General features: G+C 42.6%; 2 protein-coding genes across 2 annotated transcripts; one reads left to right on the top strand and one right to left on the bottom strand.

The window, feature by feature from the left end:
* Window positions 1-2645: 2645 nt before the first annotated feature.
* On the top strand, window positions 2646-5422 carry LOC126176119 (cuticle protein 16.5-like). The gene is made up of 2 exons (XM_049923257.1): window positions 2646-2724; window positions 4979-5422. The coding sequence occupies exons 1-2, from the start codon at window positions 2713-2715 to the stop codon at window positions 5420-5422; spliced, it is 456 nt and encodes a 151-aa protein (XP_049779214.1). The 5' UTR covers window positions 2646-2712.
* Window positions 5423-5477: 55 nt separating this feature from the next.
* LOC126176118 (cuticle protein 18.7-like) lies at window positions 5478-19962 on the bottom strand. Its single transcript, XM_049923255.1, has 3 exons — window positions 19893-19962; window positions 17146-17436; window positions 5478-5501 (listed from the first exon to the last, which is right to left on the bottom strand). Exons 1-3 carry the CDS (start codon window positions 19902-19904, stop codon window positions 5478-5480), a joined length of 327 nt encoding a protein of 108 aa, XP_049779212.1. The 5' UTR covers window positions 19905-19962.
* Window positions 19963-20294: the final 332 nt, after the last annotated feature.

The raw sequence follows: 20294 nt of genomic DNA, 5'->3' as shown, positions 1-20294 counted from the left end.
TCGTGGCACCCACCTGGATGACACTTTTCGCATTTTCAGGTCGTCACGCAGGATTGTGTGCACAGAACCCACAGAAATGCCAACTCTGGAGGCGATCTGTTGAACAGTCATTCGGCGATCCGCCAAAACAATTCTCTGCACTTTCTCGATCATGTCGTCAGACCGGCTTGTGCGAGCCCGAAGTTGTTTCGGTTTGTTGTCACATGATGTTCTGCCTTCATTAAACTGTCGCACCCACGAACGCACTTTCGACACATCCATAACTCCATCACCACATGTCTCCTTCAACTGTCGATGAATTTAGATTGGTTTCACACCACGCAAATTCAGAAAACGAATGATTGCACGCTGGTCAAGTAAGAAAAACGTCGCCATTTTAAGTATTTACAACAGTTCTCATTCTCGCCGCTGGCGGTAAAATTCCATCTGCAGTACGGTGCTGCCATCTCTGGGACGTATTGACAATGAACGCGGCCTCATTTTAAAACAATGCGCATATTTCTATCTCTTTCCAGTCCGGAGAAAAAAAAAGGAGGCCTTAGAACTTGAATGCACCTCGTATACTAAATCATCAGTTTTATATAATCCGGTTTTTTGGCAGTTTAGCTCCATTTTGTGAATTTGTAATGTCTTCCTTCCCTGCAGGACAGAAACGAACAGCACATTGACATCACTTTTTAAGCGAAGTTGGTAATCTATCCACTTCGTTGCTGAAATAGCGGCCGTGCCTATGACAGCCGAACACACGACTCCAACGGGATAGAAAGTCTCCGTTTTTATCTTGGCTGGTTTGATGCGAGCCGAGAACACGCCCCCTCCCGCTCCAACCTCGTCATTTCCCAGCAGAACTTACACACGTCCTGATTTATGAACATATTGCAATATCTGCGATCCCTTACAATGTTTACCCGCTACAATTCCTTGTAGTGCCGCGGCAGTTATTCGCTGATGTGTTAGCACATGTCCTGTCATCATATCATTTCATGTAGTCAGTCTCTTCCACATATTCTTTTTCTTGACGATTTTTCGAACAGTCTCCTTATTTCGTATAAGTCTATCTAATTTCAACGTTCTTTTATAACTGAACACCTCATCACTGCAATTCTCCTCCTTTAGGGTTTTTCTGACACGAAATAGACAAGCTGTGAGATTCCAAACACAGAGTCTCAGCTTTACTAAGGCCCAAGACTCACTAGGTGCATGTCAACTTCATTAATACTACCCAACTGGCCCAAAAATTAAACTGGTACAGTTGCACTTCCAAAGGAAATTACGCCATATAGTCATTTACATATTTAAATGATGTTGTACTATCGACGGTTATTAGTAATCTAATGTCTATACATAGCAACTTTGGTGAAATTTTGGTACTAGCTCGACTGTGCAAATTAGGTGTTCACTGCATTGCTTTAGGCATTAATTGATCCAGTTGTCCGTTCCCTCTGATTATTATAGTTTTATGGGATTGCTTTGATGTACGTTAACATTATGATACGCAATTCTAAGAGAAAATCATACTCTTTCTCTGTCAGAGGAGCGTGATATGACTGGCGTTCTGTCATTTGCACGGCACTTCGCAGATCTTCAAGCTATCAGCAGCTGGTCTCTGTACAAAGAGCTCTACCATGAAAACCAGAGTGCGGAAAAGACCATTACGGGTCTGCTTAACGTAGGACGCCTCTGGCAGAGACGGAAAGAAGGGGAAGCAGAGTGTGAATAACTGTTATGATATGTACCGGCTCCTCAAAAAAGGCAGACGCATATAAACCTCACCAAAAGCGCGGTCTGGATCAGTGATACCCTGGTTATTATGACAGCATGGGTGACATTTTGTCACCAAGATGATGCTTGTATGAGCAGTAAAATAGCACAAGTGAAACAAAGTGGATTCCAAAGGGAAAGGATTGTTTCAGACTCTACCACAAAAAGTGAAGCAATCTGCACCATGTCTTTGTATTACAAAGTTATAAATTTGTAGTGATTATTACATTTTTGTTCCATAAAATATGATCTGTAAACTCTGTAATATTTTTCCACCATAAAAGTAAAATAACACAAGCCTTTATTCATAGCTTTTCCTTAAAATATCAAATATTCTACATTACATCAAAAGACTATTAAGATGAACTAAAACCCGATCCGCCTTCCCCATTAAATTTGTAGGGCGTAAAATTCGTTATTATTTTTCATCATCTAAGATGACAAAATATTCAGAGAATTCAACTTCATTCACCATTTTTTTTAAATGTGCTCAGATTATAAAGGGTTATCTTTCCTCTTCACTGGTATCAAAGAGTCATAGCAACTGCGAAAATAGCAGTTTGCACACGGAGACCCCGCGAAGATGACAAAATATTCAGAGAATTCAACTTAATTCACCATTTTTTTAAATGTGTTCAGATTAGAAAGGGTTATCTTTCCTCTTCATTGGTATCAAAGAGACAGAGCAGCTGCTAAAATAGCATTTTGCACCCGGAGACCCCGAGAAGCAGGAAGGCTGCTGGAGTACCCATTTTCCAGCGTCGGTTGTGTGCCAACGGCTCCTTCAGGTCGCAGCGGCAGAAGGACGCCTGCACTACTTTCACGCATATCTGACAGCTATCGCCGGCTATATAAACGGACCATAGGCAAACCTAGGCACAGTCCAGCAGCAGACAGGCAGCGGGAGCAACAGTAGCAGCGGTCGTCGCACTGGAAACCTACACCACCAACATGAAGTGCTTGGTGAGTGTGATACAGCATTCCAGCGACGTCTAACATTCGTCCCCGTGACACATCTGTTAGCTGGATGTTTCACTCTGACCTTATTAGCATCTAGGCTTCTAGAAGTAAACCATCGTAACGACCGGGAGAGCGGTGTGCTGACCACACGCCCCTCCTATCCGCATCCTCAGCTGAGGATGACACGACGGTCGGATGGTCCCGGTGGGCCACATGTGGCCTGATGACGGAGTGCTTCTAGAAGTACGTTCATCTTGAAGTAAAACCAAGACTTTTAGGGAGTAACAAGAGTATCTTTTGATTCACTCACCTAAACTAAGCGATGGCTATACGACTCGTATTATTCTCTTGTATTTCCCTTTTTGTATACATTTCCTGCTGGTACTGCAGAAGGTAGGAGACGAGGTACTGGGAGAAGTGAAGCTGTGAGGACGGGCCGTGAGTCGTGCTTGGGTAGTTCAGATGGTAGAGCACTTGCCCGCGAAAGGCAAAGGTCCCCAGTTCGTGTGTCGCTCCGGTACACAGTATTAATCTGCCACGAAGTTTCACTGCAGAACTGTTTAACACGTGGATGAAGCCCACGAAAAATTTACTCCTATATTAGTGTCTGATGCAAGACCATTCAAAGACGTTAATATGCAGTCTACGTCTACAATTGTCTGTACCAAGCTATTGGGTTGGGTTGGGTTGTTTGGGGGAGGAGAGCAGACAGCGAAGTCATCGGTCTCATCAGATTAGGGAAGGACGGGGATGGAAGTCGTCCGTCCCCTTTCAAAGGAACAATCCCGGCATTTGCCTGGAGCGATTTAGGGAAATCACGGAAAAACTAAATCAGGACGGCCGGACGTGGGATTGAACCGTCGTCATCCCGAACGCGAATTCAGTGAGCTAGCCACTGCGCCACCTCGCTCGGTCAAGCTATTAGGACAAGGAAACTATAGCATTTATTATTGTCTGGCTCTGAGCACTATTGCTCTGAGCACTATGGGACTTAACATCAGAGGTCATCAGTCCCCTAGAACTTAGAACTACTTAAACCTAACTGACCTAAGGACATTACACTCATCCATGCCCGAGGCAGGATTCTGACCTGCCACCGTAGGAGCCACGCGGTTCTGGACTGAAACGCCTAGAACCGCTCGGCCACCGCGGCCGGCTTATTACTGTCTCAAAGTATTTAACACATACGTGGAACACAACCAAACACCGAGATTTTAAATTTAAATACAAATTAATATTTCCAACATATAAATACGAAAGTTATCACGCATATGACGTAAAGCGACAAGATATCTTCCGATGGAGATGGGCTTGTGGAACAGAGAAAATGATCAGGATTTTACTACTGAATTCAGAAAAAGTTTTATATGAGTAAAGCGACAGGAACAGCTCACTCAAACTGGACGATTTGACTACGAATAAGAATGAGAGTATATTTTCTAGTAAATATCTACATCAGTGAAGAGACTTGTATGGTAAGTTCCAGGTACTCAGTTTCGTTGTTTCTCAGCATTCTTACGGAAAACATTGCTTAAATAAAACAACAGAAATTAGTTTATCAATGTCTATACAAGAAAAGCAGCACTGTTGGCCACATACAAGCCACGTACGTCTCCCTCATAACTATATCATCCATTAGCCACTGGTGTCATGTGAATGCAGTATGGAGGGGTGGATGACAGTACTCCACACTGCTGACTGCTGTCAGTTCATCAGGGATGGTGCCGCTACCAAACGGTCAAGCAGCTCCTCAACTGGCTTCAGGAGGATGACTACCCAACCCCCCCCCCCCCCATCAAGGAAAAATCCCTGGCAGTACCAGGAATCGAACGCAGGCCTTCTGCATGGCAGTAAGCCACATAGATGGCCATTCAGCGTGACAATGAATGTTTATAGCACATATTGAAAAAGGTATAAGAGAAAATGCACTCGAGTCTCTATCTTCTTGCACAGTGGATGCACTACAATGTATTTACTATGTTCGTCACTTTTCTCTTAACCTGTAATTGGTAAGTAAACGAGATAACAATAATTTCTTTTGCACCACCCTTGAAGTGAGTTAAATATGAATAAATTTTCTTCGTGACAACGCGATCATACAAGGAAAGCCATGTTTGACAGATAATAGCACAACTTTTATAAGTTTATTGTAGCGCAGTTACTTCCCAACATACTATTCAGTTGAAAATTGTGAAACTCACCCTTGCTGTAGCCACATGTGATATTTTTGACATGAGCAACTGAAACCTACTTTCAGATCGTCCTGAGTGCTGTCGTGGCCGTGGCTCTGGCCAAGCCCGGCTTCCTGGGGGCGGGTGTCGCCGCCCCCGCCTACGGCGCAGGCCTCGCTGCCGCCGTCCAGCCCGCTCCCGTCTATGTGGGCGGCATCCACCCCGGCCTCGCCGCCTACGGCCCAGCCAACATCGTAGTCGGGCCAGGTGGCTACAACCTGGACACCCCTGACGTGGCCGCTGCCAGGGGTGCCCACCTGGCCGCCGTCGCCCAGACGAGGGCCCGCGACGCCGCCATCAACGGCGCCGCCCTCGCCGCCGCCTCCGCCGCCGCCTACGGAGCCTACGCCGCCCCCGCTTTGGTCGCCGCCCCCGCCGTCGCCGCCGTCGCTCCTGCGGCTGTCGCTGCTCCTGGCCTACTGGCTGCTCCCGGATCTCTGGCTGCGCTCAAGGCTGCCTACCACGGCTAAAACAACTACGCTAGACGACGGTTAACACCGTGCAACGGATCACCTCACCGAATACTCAAAAGGGAAAAAGCAGCGCGAACTGTAAAGTAATTGTTTATACTGTACAGAAAAAGGCAAAAGATACTAAATTATACTTTACATTCTAATTATTGAGTTGATATCATTGTTGTACTTCCTTACAACACAAACACAACATGACACTGAATACGTTTTAACAGCATAAGAGTACTTAACCTTACTGGACGAAATTATTAGTCGCTTCCATAACAGAGATCGTTGGCAACATGGAGCATTATGATGCTGAGACACTGGTACCAGGTGCTCATGTGAACGTCCACAGAAAATGGCTCAAATGGCTCTACCAATATGGGACTTAACATCTGAGGTCATCAGTCCCCTAGACTAGGAACTACTTAAACGTAACGAACCTTAGTACATCACACACATCCATGCCCGATACAGGCTTCGAACCTGCGACCGTAGCAGCAGCGCGGTTCCGGACTAAACCACCTAGAACCGCTCGGCCACAGCTGCTGGCTAAACCTGCACAGATCGTGTACGCCGTGAAAGTAGCGCATATGATCCAATAGATTGTATGGACGCAGCATTACACTAGTTGAGGTGGAGATGTGTTAGAATAGCAGATATGAATTATCGTGTTTGGACGTGACCCTGACCAGAATGCGAATGACGTTCCTGGTTCATTAGTAGTTCGACGTGGATTAGCCGATTTTATTACAAAGATTGACATACTATTCGCAGTTATGTAACACAGTGTAAGATCAGTGGTCATAAAAAGATGCCAGTGAATGGGGGCTGAGGAGGAATGTGATTTCTTTACAATGACAAACTCTTCAAGTATTGCTACTATTAGTAAAAAAATTCCTTAAGGACCAGTTTACTATTGAAAAATATGTGGATAACTGCATCCAGTCCAACTTTGGAGTTGAGTACTTTGCAAAATGTTAAATGGGCCAAACAACACAGAATTTCAATTCATGTCAGGCATCAAATGCACTAAAGGCCCAAGCAGGTCTTTAACTCAGGGTGTGGAAGCTGTTGTATGATATTTTACAGGTCTTGTTCTTATGATAGCTTAGTCCCCCTTACTCAGGCTACGGTAGAAACGAAGCAGGATGGCAATGTCATCGTTCTTGATGACCATCTCCTGTTCTTTCCTCCACATCTCCACGATGAGTGCTTAATTGACACATCACACGACTGCAAGCTGACGATCCTTGATTGTTGAGGATTCAGGCACCCTGTCACACATCAACTGGCCCCACTAATTTGCTCTACCATTTTCCCATCGAAGATATATGTGACTAAATCAAGCAGCACCCCTGCACTTTGGTAGGTCTACGGGATGCAATCATCAATGGTAGGCTTTTGTCTGATAAGGCATACGTGAACTAACTTTTGTATTCTCTTCATCTCCGAATCGTGGGTATTAGCCAGACAATAGCAGATGTTGCATTTTATTCACGCTATTCCTCGTGAGGGTGACAAGTTTTTTTGTCCAATGTGCTTTCGGAAAGCAATACTATGAAGAAGTGTTGTAATACAACTCTCAATGACCATTTACGGTCACATTAATCATTTGCACCCGATGTTATGAATGGGTTGTCAAGCGACTCTAATGATAAGTAAACATTTACAAGTGTAACTTCAACGTGGATTAAAACTGAATACTGGACCGTCTCTCAAACTCGGGCTCTTGTCCTCCGCTGGCAACGATATGACCAGATGAGTGTGGACAGCTTGGTCGTTAAGAGTGTTCTGAATTGAAAGCAGGATTCCAGGTTAGGGCCAAATTAAAGACTACGTTATGAACTACCAGGAAGTTTCAAAACAGCGCATATTCCCCAGTGGATTTCAAGATTTCGTTTGGGAACTCTAAAGAGTTTTACACTGTTCTTCATAGAAATTCTTAATAACAGTCGCCTCATATGAGAAATTGTTTTACTCTACAACTGCCATTTTCCTTTTTTTCCTGCGTAAGTCTGGTGCCGTGTGAATGGAGACGGACATTAAACGTAGAAACAAAAATGTATCCTTTTGGCCACCAACTATTTCTCGAACTTTTGCGGCAGAACTAACGTTCCGAACGTAAAGATAACTGTACAGTGCACGCTGACATAAGTAAGCACATGGCGCAACAGTCTGTTTCTAAATCGTTCGCTGGTGACAGACAAATCAGGGTTCCCACTGCATCCGATTCAATAATTCCTAATTCTGGAGCATCTCAATCACTTCCCTAAAATGGAACGTGTAAAAAGGCTTGGGAGATAATGGGAGACGTGGGAACTATTAGGACAGAGAAATGGGATTAAACTGAATACAGGAAGCGAAATCGGCAGCTGTATATCTGTAATGTGTTGTACCAATCATTACAGGTCTACTATTGTAATGAAAGTATGACTAGTGATCATTAATAGTTTACGAATTTGGCTCTAAAACATAAATAGAATGTGTCGTACGGGTAATCAATGGTTGATTACTATGAAACTAATATGTACAGATTAAGTTAAGGCACCTTTAAATGAAGGAAGAATGCTCTGCACATCCCTTCTAAAACAATGTAGTTTTAGAGCCTTCTAGAGCGAAATCGATTATACAACATCCTCAATACAAGTAATGTATCCATATATCAGGACGTTACCTCATTACACAAACAACTACGTCGCGATTGCCGCAGAACACTCCCATTCGTTGCTTTCAAAAGTCATGAATACAAGATCACTTTTATTTAAGTATTTCACACAACTCGTTGTGTTTAGGACTAGATCATTATTTGGACTCTGTGAGATGAGAATAAAGTGGACAAATGAGAAACAGTCGCACGTAAAACTTAACAACTCCACATGTACACTCTAAGATAACGACGCGCCGCCAACGAATTACTCGAATCGGACAGAAAAAAAATTGTTCAAATAGCTCTAAGCACTATGGGACTTAAAATCTGAAGTTACCAGTCCCCTACACTTAGAACTACTTAAACCTAATTTAACCTAAGGACATCACACACATCCATGCCCGAGGCAGTATTCGAACCTGCGACCGTAGCAGCAGCGCGGTTCCGGACTGAATCGCCTAGAAACGCTCGGCCACAGCGGCCAGCGAATTGGACAGAAATAGGTAGATGAGGTGTACGTGTATACACAAACATATGATAACAATTTAACAAAAACTGAATGATTCACTCAAGCGTGACAAACTGGGCAAATCCATAATGCGTTGGTCCTCCTCTGTCCCTTATACGAGCAGTTATTTGCCTCGGCATTGACTGACAGAGTTGTTGGAAGTCCTCCTTAGTGATATCGTACCACGTTCTGTCAGACATGTATGTTAGATCGTCAAAATCCGAGTTACTTGGAGGGCACTGCCCATAAAGCTCCAAATTTTCTCGACTGGGTAGACATCCGGTGACTTCGCTGGCCCAGGTAGTGTTTGACATGCACGAAGACAAGCAGTAGAAACTCTCGCTGTGTGTGGACGGCCACTGTCTTGCTGAAATATAAGCCCAGAACAGCTAGCCATGAAGGGCAACAAAACGGGGTGTAGAATATCGTCGACCTACCGCAGTGATAGAAAGGTGCCACGCATGACGACCAAAGAGGTGTTGCTCTGAAGGGAAGTAGCATTCCAGACCATCACACCAAGCTGTCGGGCCGTATTGCAGGTGGAAATCCGGTTGATATTCCACAGCTGTCTGGGGCGTCTCCAGACATCTGTTCGCCCTGTAATCTAGTTGACTGTAGTACAATTGTCTTCAGTAATAAGACCTGCTCCAAATTGTGCCCCAGTGACCAGCGAACATATTTCTGGAGGACCCCTGGACAGCGGTGGGATATCAACCTGACTGTCGGCAGCATACGGCCCGACAACCAGGTGTGATGGTCTGGAGTGCCATTTCTTTTCAAACCAGGACCTCTTTGGTTGTCATCCGCAGCATCGCTACAGCACAGCGGTACGACAATCATATTCTACTCACCGCTTTGTTGCCCTTCGTGGCAAGCCATTCTGGGGCTACATATCAGCAAGATAATGCCTGCCCGCACACTGCAGGACTTTCAACTTCCCCTTCGTGCTTGCAAAACCCTTCCATGGCCAGCAAGATCGTCGAATCTCTCCCCGTCCGAGAACGGTTTGGAGCATTCTGGGCAGCGTCCTCCAAGCAGCTCGGATTCTGACGCTCTAACGCTCACATATTTGACAGAATGTGGTACAATATTACTCAAGAGGACATGAAACAACTCTACCAATCAGTGCCAAGTCAAATAACTGTTTGTATAAGGGACAGAAAATTACCAACGGGTTATTGATGTGCTCAGTTTGTCAAGCTTTTTTCTTTAAAAGATCATCAAAATTTTCTGAGATTGTAATTATTTGTTTACGTGTACATGTAGATAACATCTACCGGTTCCCGTCCCACTGGAGTAATTCCTTCATGCCTTTTTTTTTCTTCCTTTTTCTTAGAGCGTATACAAAACGCAGCACAGCACGTAAAATTGACATCCATACATTGCATCTCATCATTTTTCTCTTTATAAATAATGTAGAATACTAAACGGTGGATAACTCCTGTTTGAAATGAAGTGAAATACTCTGTAGTTAATCATACTGGTGTCTGGGAAATTGTGAACTACTAGCAACTGTGTTTATGGACTAGTTTGTGAGGCATTTTCTTTTCTATTTTATCTCTGAAGCTTGGCTTTTCACTCCTCACGCTTCCGGAATCTTCGAAAATCAGTCTAAAAATTTATCACGAACTAATTCATAAAGGTGTAAAACTTAACAGCAATGTACGGTTTTTGCTGTCTCTGTAAATCTATGGGTACGAAAAGCAACAGAAAAATGTCCTTCGAATAAAATATCAAAACCTACATTATTAATGCACATAACTCACGACAGACGTGGAGTAAAATGCACTGAAGACCATATCCATATTTTGCATCATTCTGAGAATGGTGGCGTTACAAATCATTAATGAACATATTGAGTTATCATATGCAGTCTTTCTACAAAATTTCAGTCATTTTCTTTCCAATTTGAAACTCCCCTTGACCGTAAAAATAAGAAGATAGAAACCCTATACTAAAATATAACAGGTTGCTTACTCACGCATAATTACAATAGTTAAATTAGTTTACCCCCCCCCCCACCTCCCCAATCAACATGGACCTTGCCATTGGTGGGGAGGCTTGCGTGCCTCAGTTATACAGATAGCCGTACCATAGGCGCAACCACAACGGAGAGGTATCTGTTGGGAGGCCAGACAAACGTGTGGTTGCTGAAGAGGGGCGGCAGCCTTTTCAGTCGTTGCAGGGGCAACAGTCTGGATGATTGACTGATCTGGCCTTGTAACACTAACCAAAACGGCCTTGCTGTACTGGTACTGCGAACAGCTGAAAGCAAGGGGAAACTACAGCCGTAATTTTTCCCGATGGCACGCAGCTTTACTGTATGATTAAACGATGATGGCGTCCTCTTGGGTAAAATATTCAGGAGGTAAAATAGTCCCGCATTTGGATCTCCGGGCAGGGACTACTCAGGAGGACGTTGTTATCAGGAGAAAGAAAACTGGCGTTCTACGGATCGGAGCTTGGATTGTCAGATCGCTTAATCGGGCAGGTAGGTTAGAAAATTTAAAAAGGGAAATTGATAGGTTAAAGTTAGGTATAGTGGGAATTAGTGAAGTTCGGTGGCAGGAGGAACAAGGCTTCTGGTCAGGTGAACACAGGGTTGTAAATACAATATCAAATAGGGTTAATGCAGGAGTGCGGGGATGTTACTACAAACAGCATAATGAACGCATTATTGTGGCCAAGATAGACACTAAACCCACGCCTACCACAATACAAGTTTATATGCCAACTAGCTCTGCAGATGATGAAGAAATTGATGAAATGTATGATGAGATAAAAGAAATTATTCAGGTAGTGAAGGGAGACGAAAATTTAATAGTCACAGCTGACTGGAATTCTATAGTAGGAAAAGGGAGAGAAGGAAACATAGTAGGTGAATATGGATTGGGGGTGGGGGAAGGTTAGAAATGAAAGAAGAATTTTGCACAGAGCATAGCTTAGTCATAGCTAACACATGGTTCAAGAATCATAAAAGAAGGTTGTATACATGGAAGAAGCCTGTAGATACTAGAAGGTATCAGATAGATTATATAACGGTAAGATAGAGTTTTAGGGACCAAGTTTTAAATTAACAATTTAAAACCTGGTCCCTAAAACAATTAGATGTGGATTCTGACCACAAGCTATTGGTTACAAACTGCAGATTAAAACTGAAGAAACTGCAAAAAGGGGTGGGAATTTAAGGAGATGGGAACTGGATAAACTGGCTAAATCAGAGGTTGTACAGAGTTTCAGGGAGAGAATAAGGGTACAATTCACAGGAATGAGGGAAAGAAATACCGTAGAAGAAGAATGGGTAGCTTTGAGGGATGAAGTAGTGAAGGCATCAGAGAATCAAGTAGGTGAAAAGACGGGAGCTAGTAGAAATCCTTGGGGAACAGAAGAAATACTGAATTTAATTGATGAAAGGAGAAAATATAAAAATTCGGTAAATAAAGCAGGCAAAAAGGAATACAAACGTCTAAAAAATGAGATCGACAGGAAGTGTAAAATGGCTAAGAAGGGATGGCTAGAGAACAAATGTAAGGATGTAGAGGCTTATCTCACTAGCAGTAAGATAGATACTGCGTACAGAAAAATTAAAGACACCTTTGGAGAAAAGAGAACCACTTGTATGAATATCAAGAGCTCAGATGGAAACACAGTTCTAAGCAAGGAAGGAAAATCAGAAAGTTGGAAGGAGTATATAGAGGGTCTATACAAGGGCGATGTACTTGAGGACAATATTATGGAAATGGAAGAAGATGTAGATGAGATACGATACGGCGTGAATAGTTTGACAGAGCACTGAAAGACCTCAGTCGAAACAAGGTCCCGGGAGTAGACAATATTCCATTAGAACTACTGACAGCCTTGGGAGAGCCAGTCCTTACAAAACTCTACCATCTGGTGAGAAAAATGTATGAGACAGGCGAAATACCCTCAGACTTCAAGAAGAATATAATTATTCCAATCCCAAAGAAAGCAGGTGCTGACAGATGTGAAAATTACCGAACTATCAGTTTAATAAGCCGCAACTGTAAAATACTAACGCGAATTCTTTACAGACGAATGGAAAACTGGTAGAAGTCGACCTTGGGGAAGATCAATTTGGATTCCGTAGTTATATTGGAACACATGAAGCAATACTGACCTTAAGACTTATCTCAGAAGAAAGGTTAGGGAAAGACAAACCTACGTTTCTAACATTTGTAGACTTAGAGAAAACTTTTGACAATGTTGACAGTAATTCTCTCTTTCAAATTCTAAAGGTGGCAGGGGTAAAATACAGGGAGCGAAAGACAATTTACAATTTGTACAGAAACCAGATGGCAGTTATAAGAGTCGAGTGACATGAAAGGGAAGCAGTGGTTGGCAAGGGAGTGAGACACGTTTGTAGCCTAGCCCCGATGTTATTCAATCTGTATATTGAGCAAGCAATAAAGGAAACGGAAGGAAAATTTGGAGTAGATATTAAAATCCATGGAGCAGAAATAAGAACTTTGAGGTTCGACGATGCATTGTAATTCTGTCAGAGACAGCAAAGGAGTTGTAAGAGCAGTTGAACGAAATGGACAGTATTTTGAAAGGAGGATATAAGATGAACATCAACAAAAGCAAAACGAGGATAATGGAATGTAGTCGGAATAAGTCGGGTGATGCTGAGGGAATTCGATTAGAATGAGACACTTAAATTAGTAAAAAATTTTTGCTATTTGGGAAGCAAAATAACTGATGATGGTCGAAGTAGAGATGATATAAAATGTAGACTGGCGATGGAAAGGAAAGCGGTTCTGAAGAAGAGAAATTTGTTAACATCGAGTATAATTAAGTATCAGGAAGTTGTTTCTGAACGTATTTGTATGGAGTGTAGCCATGTATGGAAGTGAACCTGGACGATAAATAGTTTGGACTAGAAGAGAATAGAAGCTTTCGAAATGTGGTGCTACAGAAGAATGCTGAAGATTGGATGGGTAGATCACATAAGTAATGAGGTGTTATGGATAGAATTGGGGAGAAGAGGGGTTTGTGGTACAACTTGACAAAAAGAAGGGACCGGTTGGTAGGATATGTTATGAGGCATCAAGGGATCAGCTATTTAGTATTGGAGGGCAGCTTGGAGGGTAAAAACCGTAGAGGGAGACCTAGAGATGAATACACTGAGCGTATTCAGAAGGAAGTAGGTTGCAGTAGGTACTGGGAGGTGATGAAGCGTGCACAGGAGAGAGTAGCATGGAGAGCTACATTAAACCAGTCTCAGGACTGAAGATCACAACAACAACAACAAATTAGTTTAAACTTTCAAGTAGAGACCATGTGACACAAAACTGTCCAGTGTCGAAATATTTATACATACGCTTTCTGATCATTTATTATGTTACAAGTGTGTTCCATAATATTTAAGTAATATTACTTAAGTTTACTTTGTCTAACAAACTGTTTTCTTCAGTTATTTACTTTATTTGTAATTAATGCTCATTGAATATAAATTGCATGCTATGAAACTTTCCTAGTTTGTAAGTTTTTATACTGTGACATCATTTACGTGTATAAATGTCTCTGAGAAATTCTTTGGCTCTTTTACTTTTGTGCAATCGCCACCTTTGTACTCATTTTCGCATGAAAAAAAAAACTTGTTGGTGGTGTATGGTGTTTTACATTATGTGGATACACATATATCAAATAAGTGCTTGAAATTATCTTCAACATGTCGTGAACACAAATCAACCAAACTGCAACAGAACCACGGGGGAATATCTACGTAAATTAACTATGACTGTAATATCTGATCTTTAAAGATTTCTTCCCCCACAATGGGGGAATTAAAAAAGCGAAGACTTACGTTGACATCAACTGATGTGTACCTAGACGAGAATATCCGTTTTAATAAATAAATAGTGCTATACACAACGGCTTGTTGCTGTTTTCATCCTTTAAAAATCGACCTGTATTTTATACGCAGCCACGACCTCAAAATGTCAGTTTTTGATAAAATGCTATCTATCTGTCCACTAGTTACGCATGCTTGTTCTGCTTTACGTTTGTCCTCTAGCCATTCCTGCTTAGAGATTCTAGTATATGTCTCGATCTTATATTTTTAGACGTCTATATTCACCTTCGCCGGCTTCATTTGCTGTAATTTTATATTTTCTCCTTTCGTCAGCTAAATGTAGTGTCTCCTCTGTTATCCAGGAATTTCTACTATGCCTTGCCTTTTTACCTATGTGATACTCTGTTGCTTTCACTACTTCATCACTCGAAGCTAAACCCCTTTCTTCATTAGAGACCACAGTTGATCTCCATTAATATTATCGAAGGCTTTTCTAAATAGCTAATTCCGAACGAGTCTCTCAATTAAATTTTGCATGTTCTTGAGTTACCTGTTTCACCAGAAATATTGCATTTTCTGTCGTTCTTCACTTACAATGTACTTAATATGTACCTAGTATATACCTGCATCGCTTTTAATCTGCTGTTCGGGGAAAAAGTATGCTGTGTAAGTCAATCTCCCAATAATTCTGGTAAGAGCTTCATTGTCCCTCAGTGAAAAGCGATATAGCGATATAAGTTTTACTTTTTTGCATGCTCTTGGTGTGAGCCTTCCTTGTCAGCATATTGAAGAGACTTAGCAGTATTATGCAGAAAGAAAAGCCACGCTCTTTAATATTTCGTTGTTGAAGCTGTCTATAGACATAGCTTACCTCTTTTTTTAATTTTTTTTCAGCTCATTGTGGTGTGTTGTCTCTTGTGTAGATAAACTGTTCGCAGTACAATATTTAGTTTCGGAATTGTCTGTCTGTCCGTCTGTATACCAAAGGGATTTGTAGCATTCGAGTTCTTGCAGCTTGTCTACATTGTTTATCTGTAATGTTCACCTATAAGATTAATTAAGCGAATTATGTTATTGGCTAGTGCTCGTTCGAAGTTCCCAATATTATGGGTGGGCATCTTTTAACGGCTAACCGATATTCCTCTTCGTTTTGTAAATGTGATTACTTGCTCTTGTAGAGCTTTTCAAGTGTAGTGGAGATTAGATTATATTAGATTAGTTCTTGTTCCATAGATCATGAATACGACACTTCGTAATGATGTGGAACGTGTCAGGTTAATAAAAGGTGTCTATACAAGATATTACATTACACAAAATATTATATGACACTTGATACTTTTACCGAGCGAGGTGGCGCAGTGGTTAGCACACTGGACTCGCATTCGGAAGGACGATGGTTCTATCCTGCGTCCGGCCATCCTGATTTAGGTTTTCCGTGACTTCCATAAATCGCTCCAGGCAAACGCCAGGATAGTTCCTTTGAAAGGGCACAGACGGCTTCCGTCCCCTAATCCTATGAGACCGATAACCTCGCTGTTTGGTCTCTTCCCCCAAACATCCAACCAACCAACTAAATAGTTTTAATTTTTTTTGTGGTGGTTGGGGAAATTAGCCATTTGTTATATCCAAAAATTCATCTAATGAGTAGAAGGAGTTGCCATTAAGAAATTCTTTTAATTTCCTTTTAAATGCTATATGGCTATCTGTCAAACTTTTGATGCTATTAGGTAAGTGACCAAAGACTTTTGTGGCAGCATAATTTACCCCCTTCTGAGCCAAAGTTAGATTTAACCTTGGGTAGTGAAGATCATTCTTTCTCCTATTGTTGTAGCCTGCTACTACTTTTGAATTCGTTTGGATTGTTAATAACAAATTTCATAACTGAATATATATATTGTGAGACTACAGTGAAGCTTTCTAGTTCTGTAAATAAGTTGGATGAGCTCCAGCAATTATTCTGATTACACGCTTTTGTGCAATGAGCAGTCTTTTACTCAATGATGAGTTACCCCAGAATATGATGCCATAGGAAAGGAGAGAATGAAAATAGGCATGGTAAGCTAATTTACTCAGATGTATATCGCCAAAATTTGCAATGAACCTAATACATAAGTAGCTGAACTCAAACGTTTCAGCAGATCCTCAGTGTGCTTTTTCCAGTTCAACCCCTCATTAATGCATACACCCAAAAATTTTGAATATTCTAACTTAGCTACCGATTTCTGATCGACGTCTATATTTATCAATGGTGTCATTCCATTTACTGTGTGGAACTGTATGTACTGTGTTTTGTCAAAGTTTAATGAGAGCCCATTTGCAGAGAACCACTTAATGATTTTCTGAAAAACATCGTTTACAATGTCACCAGTTAATTCTTGTCTGTTGGGTGTGATACCTATACTTGTATCATCGGCAAAAAGTAACAGCTTTGCATCTTGAGTACCAGCTTTGCATGCTATAACAGTAGGACAACGGAAGCAAAAAACAACAGAAACATAGTTATGAATCATAATTTATTCGTCCTCGGCGTCCTCTAGTAACATACAAAGACTGTGTGCATCTACAGTAGCTACACCGAATTGTGTACACAAGCTGCTTTACAGGGCCCGTTTCAGTATCGGCTCGCTGATGTCTCAGCCGTGGTAGAGAGCCTTGGCGGCAGCGAGGCCTGCGAGTCCAGGAACGCCGTAGGCGGCGGGGGCGACGGCGGCGACGGCGGGGGCGGCGACAGCTGCGGGCACGGCGTAGGCGCCGGCGGCGGCGGCGGCAGCGGCGGCGGCGGCGGCAGCGCTACCGGACCCGCGAGACTGCACGGCGAGGCGCGCGGACAGGTGCTGCACTCTGGCGGCGGCCACTGCAGGCGTGTCCAGGGGCACGCCCTCCGGCCCCAGCACGATGTTGGCGGGGCCGTAGGCTGCCAGGCCGCCCACCACCACGGGGGCCGGCGGCTGTGGGGCGACGAGGCCCGGCGCTGAGCCGATGACGGGGGCGACACCCGCCGCCCCCAGGTAGCCGGGCGTGGCCAGCGCCACTGCCACCAAGGCACTCAGGACGATCTGTAGGCAGACCAGAACAAGCACTGAACGATGTGCCAGCATATCATGCATGATAAGCAGCAACATAACATTCCATGTTATAGAAACTGGAGTGGGAGATGACAGAATGAACACATAAAGTCAAAAGTGTATTAACATTGTACTAATATATATGACTGTACACTTATTTCTTTGTACATATTAAGTACGTGTTTTGTTCACAAATTGCTGCAAATCCTGTACAACGATTAAGAAGCCAGACAGAATACTGAACAGATAAAAGTCAACAAATAAGGGCCGATGTGGCTAGACAAGGAATCGAGCTCTCAGTCTCGGGCATTCTAACAACACTAACGATCACTGGTGCTTTATGGTATTGTAGTTCGTAGATACTGGCGTGGTTAGAGCGTTGCCAAATTCCCATTTTATGACGACCATTTGTGTTAATTTTGGAAATTCTACCTCTTCATATGCAGGGAACGGCTGCAAATCAGTATCCTTGGGTCATCTAATCCGAGTACAATTGACAAATCTTCATAGCCCTTGTACACTACAGGGGGCGCATACACATGCCCTTAAAAATTTCTTCGTAGAAAATTCCAAAATTGATATTACACATCATGATAACGCTTTCTGAACAAAACTAGACGAGTGCGAGGACCTCGCACCCTTAGAGCCCGCTACGAAGGTGATTCCGTATGCAAACAGTTCAATAGTTTGCGAGTATCATATTATGTGACATAAATGGCCGCATCTTTTGATTGCATTGGCTTAGAAGCTTAAATTTTTCACACCACCAAGGGACAGTGCACTTTAGTAACTGACACAAATTTCAAATTGGTACGTTTTCCTGTTCCTGAGATAAAAGGGTCTTGACAGACAGACAGATAGACAGACGGGCACCTAACTGATGCTGAATCCTGAAATTATCTTGCTGTAAGAGCCAGAATTTTCATAACTGGAGAACTTATTCTGCGGGTTATAAATTGGTGTAACTTAAAGATTCCATTCCGCGAAAAACTGTCACGTTGTTAACCACCGTGTCTACCAGGAAAATCCAAGTTCATCCTTTCTTTCTTAGAAAAAAAACGGAATTAAATTTTACTTTCTCACAAAAGCCTCCTGAAACGTTCAACAGAGAACTTCGTTACAAGATCACTTAGTAATCGCGAAAGCGTTACGGAAATGATATATGAATTCCAGTGGAAGACTCTGCAAGAGAGACGCTCAGTAGCTCGGTACAGGCTTTTGTTGAAGTTTCGAGAACATAACTTCACCGAGGAGTCAAGCAGTATATTGCTCCCCGCTATGTATATCTCGCGAAGAGACCATGAGAATAAAATTAGAGCCCACACAGAGGCATACCGACAATCTTTCTTTCCACGAACAATACGAGACTGGAATAGAAGGGAAAACCGATAGAGGTACTCAAAGTACCCTCCGCCACACACCGTCAGGTGGCATGTGGAGTATGGATGTAGATGCAGCGCCAGTGGGGCTGAAAGAAGTATGTAATATTTGTTGTTACCTATCAAGAAGGTAAGTCATAGAAAAGATCTCGAATTTTGCCTAAGAGCGTCATCTGTAACACTGATTTACCAGTACTGAGCCATTTTGTGACCAAGTTCCTCTTTCACCCAAGAAATCTGGAGTTGCGCCTACTATAACCTGGCGTTGTAAACCATCACGCTACTAGAGATGTACAACAACTTCTTTTAGATAACCTTCCCCTAGACCTGTTCGTAGCTGGGTTTGCGTACACCACTCAGGGTAGAATGAAGCGATGCGGGGAAACAGAACGTCGCATGTCGAGCATTTTTAACTGCATGGATTTCTTGTATCTCTACCTCACGCGATAAAATAATGGCCAACATCAGCTCCAAAGAGCCTATCTACACGCAGAGCTATGATACCAGCTGAAGCACCAAACAATTTAAAATTGCATCTCCAATGAGCCTGTCTACATTTAAGCTCTGATACCATTTGTGTAGAGCCCGATCATATAATGATTAAGGGTGTTAAACTATATTCATGGGAGTCTATATCATCGTTCGCCTATCCTGATTTAAATCTTTTCATAATATCTCTAAATTGATTCTTTTGATAGCTTGTACTAATCCTTCCAGTGGATCACAATCAACTCTTTCCTCATTACTCTTCAATAATCAGACTGTAGATGCTTCATTAAACTTTCCTTTTCTTTCCAAGTCATTTTATATCTAGAGAGCAGAAGAAGTACATAAAGCCGCGACATAATTCGAAATATATTTTAAGTTAAATCAGTAATGACAAACAGTCTACTTGCATCGTATGCGTATAATAGTGTCTGTAATAATAAGCTCACTGGCTGTGAAAGTAAATTCAACATAAAATGATATAAATACATTTATAAAGTATCAACGCTAGCAGTAAGAACTTCAAAGAGGTTGTGCTCCGCCTTTGGTAAGACGTAGTGAGCCTGTGTCATGTGAACTCACCAGGAGCTTCATGTTTGCTGGTGGTGCTGCGCGCCTGTTATGCCGATGCTATTACCGCTGCCGCTGTTAGCCAGTGCATACCTGGAACCAGCTTCTGCGCGTTTATATACGCAGAGGCCGACGGTCAGCGCCTTGTGAAAGTGGACTCCGGCCTTCCGCCGGCTAGTTCTTGGACGCAGACAACTAGGCGTATAACGGTGCGTGTCGACGACATTTAGCAGGGCGTCTCCTAGCCCTCTTGCAATACACTACTGGCCATTAAAATTGCTACACCAAGAAGAAATGCAGATGATAACCGGTTATTCTATTCATTGGACAAATATACTATACTAGAACTGAAATGTGATTACATTATCACGAAATTTGGGTGCACAGATCCTGAGAAATCAGTACCCAGAACAA

Source organism: Schistocerca cancellata, chromosome 3, assembly GCF_023864275.1.
Source record: "Schistocerca cancellata isolate TAMUIC-IGC-003103 chromosome 3, iqSchCanc2.1, whole genome shotgun sequence".
NCBI classification, from domain to species: Eukaryota; Metazoa; Arthropoda; class Insecta; order Orthoptera; family Acrididae; genus Schistocerca; species Schistocerca cancellata.
The sequence above is the reverse complement of the archived record's forward strand: the minus strand, read 5'-3'. Positions and strand labels throughout refer to the sequence as shown.

Excerpts from the sequence above, each read along its gene's own strand:
- LOC126176118 (XM_049923255.1), bottom strand. Across the intron at positions 5,502-17,145 it reads CCGCCGCCGCCGCCGCTGCC|TTCGCGCTGCTTTTTCCCTT; the intron begins GCCGCCGCCGCC and ends ATTACTTTACAG.